Genomic DNA, 9,947 nt, shown 5'->3' on the forward strand with positions numbered 1-9,947 from the left:
TTATACAGTAGGACCTTGTTGTTTATCCATTCTATATGTAATCGTTTGCATCTGCTAATCCCAAACTCCCAATCCATCCCTCCCCCACACCTGCTCCCCCTTGGCAACCACAAGTCTGTTCTCTATGTCTGTGAGTCTGTTTCTCTTTGGTAGATAAGTTCATTTGTGTCCTATTTTAGATTCCACATATAAGTGATATCACAGGGTATTTGTCTTTCTCTGTCTGACTTATTTCACTTAGTATGATAACCTCTAGGTCCATCCATGTTGTTGCAAATAACACTACCCTTTTTAATGGCTGAGTAATATTCCATTGTATACACACACCACATCTTTATCCATTCATCTGTTAATGGACATTTAGATTGTTTCCATGTCTTGGCTATTGTGAATAGTGCTGCTGTGAACATAAGGGTGCATGTATCTTTTCAAATTAGAGTTTTGTGCAGATATATGCCTAGGAGTGGGATTGCTGGATCGTATGTCAACTCTATTTTCAGTTTTTTGAGAAACCTCCATATTGTTTTCCATAGTAGCTGCACCAATTTACATTCCCACCAACAGTGTAGGAGGGTTCCTAGAGGGAACTTTTTGAAATGTAAATCACATCATGTCACTACCCTGCTTGACACAACTCTACTGAGTCTCCTTTGTCTTTGGATTTGTTATTTTTAATTGTAGTAAAATACATGTAACATAAATTTAGCCTCTTAACCATTTCTAAATGTATAGTTCAGCAGAGTTAAGTACATCCAAATTGTTGTGCAACCAATCTTCAGAACTCTTTTCTCTTGCAAAACTGAAATCTGTACCAATTGAACAACAACTCCATATTCCCCCCTCTCCCAGCCCCTAGCAACCACCATTCTACTTTCTGTCTCTATGAATTTGACTGCTCTAGGTACCTTATATAAGTGGACTCATACAGTATTTGTCTTTTTGTGGGTGGCTTATTTCACTTAATGTCCAAGTTTTATCCATGTTGTGCAGGTGTCAGAATTTATTTCCTTTTTAAGGCTGAATAATATTCCATTGCATGTATATACTACGTTTTGTTTATGCTTTGTCTTTGGAATTTATCGTAACTCCTTTCCATGGCCCTTAAAGTACTTCATGACAGAGTCCCTTCCTTGCTTTCCATCCCATCTCCTGTTTCTCACCCTGCATCACTGTGCCCCAGGCACATCAGTTCCCTCCCCTAGGTTTATTGAGATACACTTGGCATATAACATTGTGTAAATTTAGGTGTACAATGTGTTTATTTGATACACTTATATATTACAATATGATTACCACCATTAGCTAACACCTCTATCACATTACATAATTACCATTTCTTTTTTGTGGTGAGAGCATTTAAGATCTACTATCTTAGTAACTTTGAAGTATACATTTTTGTTAACTATAATCACCATGTTGTGCATTAGGTCCCCAGAACTTATGCATCTTCTAACTGAAAGTTTGTACTCTTTGATGAACATCTCCCCATTTCCCCTGGTAACCACCATTCTACTCTTTACTTCTACAAGTTTAGCTTTTTTAGAGTCCACGTGTATATGATATTATACAGTATTTGTTTTTCTCTGTTTGACTTACTTCACTTAACGTAATGCCCTCAAGGTCCATCCGTGTTGTCACAAATGGCAAGATTTCATTCTTTTTTATGGCTTAATAATATTTCATTGTACATACCACATCTTCTTTATCCATTCATCTGTTGACAGACACTTAGATTGTTTCCATACCTTGGCTATTGTAAATAATGGTGCAATGAACATGGTGGGGGGGTGCACATATTTTTTTGTTAGTGTTTTCATTTTCTTTGGATAATCCCAGAAGTGGAATTGCTGGATCATATGGTAGTTCTATTTTTAACTTTTTGAGGAATCTCCATACCATTTTTCATAGTGGCTGCACCAATTTACATTCCCACCAGCAGTGCACAGGATTCCCATTTCTCCACATCCTTGTCAGCACTTGTTACCTTGTGTCTTTTTGATGATAGCCATTCTAACAGGTGTGAGGTGATATCTCATTGTGGTTTTGATTTGCATTTCTCTGATGATTAGTGATGTTGAGCATCTTTTCATGTACCTGTTGGCATTTGTATGTCTTCCTTGGAAAAAAAAGTCTATTCAGTTCCTCTGCCCATTTTAAAATTGTTTGTTGTTGTTGTTGTTATTGAAGTATATGAGTTCTTTATATATTTTAGATATGAAACCCTTATCCAACTATACAGTTTGCAAATATTTTCTCCCATTTAATAGGTTGCATTTTCATTTTGTTGATTGTTTCTTTTGCTGTACAAAAGCTTTTTAGTTTAATGTAGTCCCACTTTTGGATTTTCACTTTTTTAAAAAAAAAGATTTATATTTATTTATTTTTGGCTGAGCTGTGTCTTAGTTGCAGCATGAGGGATCTTTGTTGCAGCATGCGGACTTCTTAGTTGTGGCATGCCTGCAGGATCTGGTTCCCTGACCAGGGATCGAACCCAGGCCCCCTGCACTGGGAACACAGAATCTTACCCACTGGATCACCAGGGAAGTTCCTGATTTTCACTTTTTTTGCTTGTGCTTTTGGTGTCATATCCTAAAAAATCATTGCCAAGACCAATGTCAAGAAGCTTCCCTGTGTTTTCTTCTAGGAGTTTTGCAGTTTCCAGTTTTACATTTAAGTATTTAATCCATTTTTAGTTAAATTTTGTGAGCGGTGTTAAGATAGTGGTTCAATTTTCAGTTTTCTGCATGTGGTTATCCAGGTTTCCCAACACTATTGAAGATACTATCCTTTCCCCATTGAGTTTTCATGGCTCCCTTGTCAAGTATTAGCTGACCATATATGCATGGGTTTATTTGTGGGCTCTCAGTTCTGTTCCATTTGTCTATGTGTCTATTTTTATGCCAGTACCATAGTGTTTTGATTACTATAGTTTTGCAGTATAGTTTGAAATCAGGACGTGTGATGCCTCCAGCTTTTTTTCTATTTTTCTTTTTCAGAATTGCTTTGGCTATTTGATGTCTTTTGTGGTGACATAAGCATTTTAGGTTTTTTTTTTCCTACTTCTGTGAAAAATGCCATTGGAAATTTGATAGGGATTGCATTGAATCTGTAGATGGTTTTGGGTAGTATGGACATTTTAACAATATTAATTCTTCCAGTCATGACATGGGATACCTTTCCATTTATTTGTGTCTTCTTCAATTTCTTTCATCAGTCTTATATTTTTCACCTCCTTGGTTAGATTCATTCTTAAGTACTTCATTGTCTTTGATGCTATTGTGAATGGGATTGTTTTATTTCTTTTTCAGATGTTTTATTGTTAGTGTAGAAAAATGCAGCTGATTTCTGTATGTTGATTTTGTATCCTGCAACTTTACTGAATTCATTGATTAGTTGTAACAATTTCTTGGTAGAGTCTTTAGGATTTTCTATATATAAGATCATATCATCTGCAAATAAAGATAATTTTACTTCTCCCTTTCTGATTTGGATACCTTTTTTTTTGCAGTATGTGGGCCTCTCACTGTTGTGGCCTCTCCCGTTGCGGAGCACAGGCTCCAGACGCGCAGGCTCAACGGCCATGGCTCACGGGCCCAGCCGCTCCGCGGTATGTGGGATCTTCCCGGACCAGGGCACGAACCTGTGTCCCTTGCATCGGCAGGCGGACTCTCAACCGCTGCGCCACCAGGGAAGCCCTGGATACCTTTTATTTCTTTATCTAACCTGATTGCTATGGCTATGGCTTCCAGTAATATGTTGAATAGGAGTGGTGAGAGTTGTCACCCTTGTCTTGTTTTCTGATCTTAGAAGAAAAGCTTCCAACCTTTCAGCATTGAGTATGATGTTAGTTGTGGGCTTTTTGTATATGGCCTTTATTGTGTTGAGATGCATTCCTTCTATATTTAATTTGTTGAAAGTTTTTTTATCCTGAAAGGATGTTGGATTTTGTCCAATGCTTTTTCTGTGTGTATTGAGATGACCATATGTTTTTATCTTTCATTCTATTAATGTGGTGTATCACATTTATTGATTTGCACATGTTGAGACATCCTTGCATCCCAGGGATAAGTCCCAGGTGATCACGGTGTATGATCCTTTTAATGTACTGTTAAATTTGGTTTGCTAACATTTTGTTGATAGTTTTTGCATCTATATTCATCAGGGATATTGGTCTGTACAGTTGACCCTTGAACAATGTGGGGAGTGGGGTGGGGTTAGGGGCACCAATCCTTGCAGTCGAAAATCCGTGTATAACTTATAGTTGGACCTCTGTACACGTGGTCCCTCCATATCCATGGTTCCATCATATCTGTGGTTCCACATTCACAGATTCAACCTATCATGGATTGTTTAGTACTACAGTATTTACTGTTGAAAAAAAATCTGCATATAAGTGAACCCACACAGTACTTTCTTTTCTTTTCTGTCCTTATCTGGCTTTGGTATCAAGGTAATGCTGTCCTCCTAAAATGAGATTGTGAAGTAAGTGTTATTAATCCCACCTGGTAAATTTGGAGGCTGACATTTTGAGAGGTTAGGTAACTTGCGTGAAGCCGAACAGCTAGTTAGAGGCAGAGTTGGGATTGGCTCTCAAACCCCATTCTTAAGCATTGGGCCACTCCCTCCCAAGAGAGACTTCTTGCCTCACTATAAAGTCTGCCTAGAGAAGGAGCATTGGAGTCAGGACTTGAAGACATGTATGAGAGCAGCAGAGAGGAGAGGTGAGGGCAGAGGCTGGGACCCAAGGTCACACCTTCATGCTTTCGCCAGCACCATGTGGGAGTAGAGGGGGGCCATTTCTGGGTCAGTCGATGCTGCTCCTGTGGGTCCCCTGGAGCCATTGTTTGTGATGCCCCAGGAGCAGGGCAGAGGCCTCCAGGGTGTGTGACCCAGCTGGTGCTGAGCTCCTCGTCTCTCCCCCATCTCCCTGAGTGCTACAGGTAGGGAGCAGGATGGTGATTGTTGCGGCGGGCTGCGTGCTGCTCCTGATGGGCATATTTGGGAAGATCGGGGCTGCGTTTGCCACCATCCCAACCCCTGTGATCGGAGGCATGTTCCTGGTGATGTTTGGGGTCATCACTGCCGTGGGGATTTCCAATCTTCAGGTGAGGCAAGGCACCCTTAGGAAAGCAGCAGCATTGCATCTCCTGAAAGGAGCCCATGGGGATGGAGATGAATGGAACAGGGTGGGGACAAGGGAGGAGGGGAAGGGAGTCCTCAGTCCCAGAAACCGCACTGGCCCCAAATGGGAGAAAGAAATAACCAGAAGCACCCGAATTTCTGAAAAGCAAAATTGCATCAGTTTGAATTGGATTATCCAGACCACTCAGCTCCCAGGGTCAAGTGGGAGTCGGGACTTGTCTGAGAACCTGTGCCCTCTGAGCCCAGCCTCCCCCTCCAGTCTCAAGTGGGGGGGGGGGCGCTGGCTGGGCGGGTGTTTGACTGACGTGCAATACAGGTACTGATCGTTCCGGCTCTGCCGTGGCGGCCTCTCTCCTGCAGTACGTGGACATGAACTCGTCCAGAAACATCTTTGTCTTTGGCTTCTCCATCTACTGTGGGCTTGCTGTTCCCAACTGGGTGAACAAGAACCCGGAGAGGCTCCACACAGGTGATTCTCCATCCTCTAGACTGTGACCACTCCAGGGGCAGAGCTGGTGGGGTCCCTGGTCCCTGGGAATTCCTGTCACTTTTTAAAAACATTAACTATAGTCACCATGCTGTACATTACATCACCATGACTTATTTATTTCCAGTTCTATTGAGATATAATTGACATATGTCACTGTATGAGTCCCAGGTATACAGCATAAAGGTTTGACATACATATATTGTGAAACGACTACCATAATAAGTCTAGTTAACACCCATCTCCTCATATAGACACAATAAAAAGAAATGGGGAAAAAAATTTTCTCCTTGTGATGAGGACTCTTAGGATCTACTCTCTTACCAACTTTTCTATATATCATACAGCAGTGTTAACCATAGTCGTCATGTTGTACATTTCATCCCTCATACTTATTTATCTTATAACCAGAAGTGTGTCCCTTTTGATCACCTTCCTCCAGTTCCTCCTCCTCACACCCCCTGCTTCTGGTAACCACAAATCTGATCTCTTTTTCTATGAGTTTTTTTTTTAACAGTCTATATATAATAAGTGAGATCATACAGTATTTGTCTTTCTCTTTGTGATTTATGCCACAGCATAATGCTCTCAAGTTCCATCCATGTTGCTGCAAATAGCCAGATTTTATGGCTGAATAATATCCATTGTAAATATATACCTCATTTTTTTTAGTCATTCATCCGTTGCTGAACACTTAGGTTGTTTCCATATCTTGGCTCTTGTAAATAATGCTGCAGTGAAGGTGGCTGTGCATATATCTTTTTGAGTTAGTGTTTTCATTTTCTTTGGATAAATAACCAGGAGTGGAATTACTGGGTCATATGGTAGTTCTATTTTTAATTTTTTGAGGAACCTCCATACTGTTTTCCATAGTGGTTGCACTAATTTACATTCCTGCCAACAGTGCCCAAGGGTCCTTTTCTCCACACCCTTGCCAACACTTGCTAGTTCTTGTCTTTTTGGTAAAAGCCAAACAGGTGTGAGATGATATCTCACTTTGATTTGCATTTCCCTGATGATTAGTGATGTTGAACACCTTTCATGTACCTATTGGCCATCTGTATATCTTCTTTGGAAAAATCTCTATTCAGATCCTCTGCCCATTTTTTAATCCCTGTCACTTCTGTCTTCACTCTAGGGATTCTGCAGTTGGACCAGGTCATCCAGGTGCTGCTGACCACGGGCATGTTTGTTGGTGGATTTCTGGGCTTTCTACTGGACAACACCATCCCTGGTAGGGCTCACCTTTGCTCTGTAAGCTGGCAGTTCGGGTAGATGGTCAGCATTTGGGTCACCCACATTGCTTCTCTAGCCCCAGTTCTCATGTAAGACTGGCCACAGCATACCCTGAGTGGGCCCTGCACCTGGGTGGGGTGTATGGGCCTGTACTAGCTTTCTAGGGCTGCCATCGCAAAATGCCACAGACTAGGAGGCTTAAACAACCAAAATGTATTTTCTCACAGTTCCAGAGGCTAGAAGTCCAAGAACAAGGTGTTGGCAGGATTGGTTTCTCCTGGGGCCTTTCTCCTTGACTTTCAGATGGATGGCCTTTCCTTCCTGTGTGTGCATCTCTGGTGTCTCTCTGTGTGTCCTAATCTCCTCTTCTTATAAAGATACCAGTCAGATTAAATTAGAGCCCACCCTAAAGACCTCATCTTTACGTCTTTAACTAAATCACCACTTTAAAGATTCTATCTCCAAATACAGTCACATTCTGAGGTTTGTGGGGTTAGGGCTTCAACATGATTTTTTTTGGGGGGGGACACAATTCAGCCCATAAAAGGACCCTAAGGTGAGAAATACACCAGAAGCAAAAAGCAAAAGACATAGCCCCAGCTCTCTTAGAGCCTGCCGTCTAGTTGACGAGGGAGAGAATGCATGTGTTCATTTATTCATATTCCAATAAAAACCACAGCAAGTACACTGTGTTCCAGATGCTCTGTATTGAGGATACAAAGGGCTGCAAGACATGCCCCCCTGCCTTCTAGAAACTCACAGGCTAGTAGGGGAGAGAGACACGACAACAGACCATTACAGTACAGGGAAGTAAGTGTGATGATGAGCAAACGAAGCCCATAAGCGCTGAGGTGAAGAGCGCAGAGCTGCCCTCACTGGTGGCTTTCAGTGCTCCGTTCTTGATCCTCCCATGGCCCCTTGAAAGGACCTCTGTGATAGCTCCTGCTTCATGGTATTCCATTTCCCACATTTCTTCTCTCCACTAAATGTAAAATGCATCTGCATTCCAGAAACAGTGAAATATAGAAAGGTCCGCTCTGGAAGATGAGGAAAGAACAGTGGTTCATAGAAGGTCGTACCCCGGAGCTCAGGGAACACCTGATGATGAGCTGAGTTGAGCTGAGCTGATTCTTGGAATGGGCTTGGATGGGGAGGAGGGGCTGCTGGCAGGTGCAGGGCACTGAGACGAGGCCTCGTGAGTGCCTGCAGGGGGCACCAGAGGCTTCCACCCCCTCCCTCAGGGCCCAGGCTTGACTGCTTGCTGGCTCCCTTTAGGAAGCCTGGAGGAGAGAGGCCTCCTGGCGTGGAATCAAATCCAGAAGAAGTCTGAGGAGACTACGAAGACCTCGGAAGTCTACAGCCTCCCCTGGGGGATTGGCACCAGGTTCTGCGCATCCTCCTGCACCCGGTGCCTCCCCTTCTGGCCCAAGCTGGAACGTGGTGGGAGAGGTGAGGTGGGGGTGAGCCAGCTGACGCTCTGCTCCCGGGACCCCTCAGAAGAGCAACCCAAGGGCGCCACAGACACCAGGATGTAAGAACGCTCCTTCTGCACGTCCCAGAGGCTTCACTATCCCCCCACCCAATGTGCTGAGCTCCCCACTCACGTATGGAGGGGACCCTGCCCTCTCGAGTACCTCTGCACCCCGCACGTGGTGGCAGCCAAATAAGTATTAGATTAACACCATGACAAGCATGCTTTGACCCAGTCACTTTAGTCACCGAGGTCTGGCCTCAAGCTGCTTCCTTCCACCATGCTCCAGCCCTCCCATCTCCAGTGTAAACCAGTCCTCTTGGCAGTATTTTGATGCATCGGGAGGAAGAGGCTTTGGGTGGGGCAGGTGACGGAGATGGGGCTGTTTGCTGAAAGGTGACGGGAACAGTTCTCTTCCTCCCCAAAGAGGCTGGAGGCCCTGCCAGCACCCCCAGGCCATTCTCTTCCAGACGCTTCTTCTTCAGGCCCCTCCCCTGCAGGTCCCTCCCTGCCAGGCCCCTGCCATTTGTGAACACCGAAGGGCCAGCAAAGCTACAATCCCTGCACAGCCCCAGCGCCAGTCCTTGGGGTCAGACTGTGTATCACAGGACGGTATAGTGAGGCTGTGGGCCCTGGCACTGTGGAGTCAGGACCAGGTTTGGATCCTAAGACTTAACCTGCATGTCAGGTTCTCACAGGGACATGAAACAGTCAAAGCATTTGAGAGGCCTTCAGTGGAGCGGAGCCACTGTTGTTATGATATATAAACTGTAAAGAGCCAGGCGAACCTGTTCTCTACGCATCCTCAGTGGATTAGTCAGGATTCTCTAGAGAAACAGAGCCAATAGGGGGTGTGGGTGTGTGTATACACATACATGTCTGCAGAGAGATATATACATGTGTCCACACACACACATACATATATGGGGGTGGTGGGAGGGCAGGGCAGGGAGAGAGATTGACTTAAGGAATGGACTCATGTGATTGTGGAGGCTGGCAAGTCCAAAGTCTGCAGGGTAGACCAGCAGGCTGGGAAGAGTTACAGCTGGAGTCTGAAGGCAGTCACTGGCAGAATTCCCTCTTCCTGAGGGAGGTCAATCTTTTGGTCTATTCAGTCCTTCAACTGATTGAATGAGGCCCACCCACACTATGGAGGGTAATCTGCTTTACTCAAGCTCTACCGATTTAAATGTTAATCTCTTCTAAAAAAATACCTTCGTAGAAACACCTGGAATAATGTTTGACCAAATACCTGGGTACCATGGCCTAGCCACGCTGACATACAAAATTAACCATCACACCCAGTGTACAGGCCCAGGGACATTTATGCACTCTTTGCCCAGGGGCCTCACCAGAAAGCACTCAGAACACTGTGGGATCTGGCTTGGACTCCGTTCAGGAGTCTTTATTATCAGAAAAAGCAGATGTAGCTGATTCTACCTTGATGTCCTGGAGCACAGGGTTGAGGTCAACACTGTTCCTGGGCTCCTAGAACATGCCGGATGTGTGGTGGGCTCCAGAACTCTCTAGAACCCATCAAAACAATGCCCTGAGTGCTGCAAGTACCTGGTGTCATGGGACCGATCCTGCCTGTCCTGTTCTTGAAAGGCT

The 9,947-nt window shown here is 44.1% G+C and overlaps 1 protein-coding gene across 1 annotated transcript in view; it reads left to right on the forward strand.

Annotated features, from left to right (window-relative positions):
- Positions 1 to 8,909, forward strand: part of LOC116759524 (solute carrier family 23 member 1-like) — a 45,106-nt gene extending 36,197 nt beyond the window's left edge. The window contains exons 9-12 of the mRNA XM_032643385.1: positions 4,941 to 5,105; positions 5,503 to 5,611; positions 6,768 to 6,863; positions 8,141 to 8,909. Of these exons, the coding sequence (XP_032499276.1) occupies positions 4,941 to 5,105; positions 5,503 to 5,611; positions 6,768 to 6,863; positions 8,141 to 8,400 (630 nt within the window). The 3' untranslated portion in view covers positions 8,401 to 8,909. The remainder of the gene's footprint in view (positions 1 to 4,940; positions 5,106 to 5,502; positions 5,612 to 6,767; positions 6,864 to 8,140) is intronic.
- The last annotated feature ends 1,038 nt before the right edge of the window (positions 8,910 to 9,947 follow it).

Source organism: Phocoena sinus, chromosome 9 (genome assembly GCF_008692025.1).
Source record: "Phocoena sinus isolate mPhoSin1 chromosome 9, mPhoSin1.pri, whole genome shotgun sequence".
In the NCBI taxonomy this organism is placed as follows: domain Eukaryota; kingdom Metazoa; phylum Chordata; class Mammalia; order Artiodactyla; family Phocoenidae; genus Phocoena; species Phocoena sinus.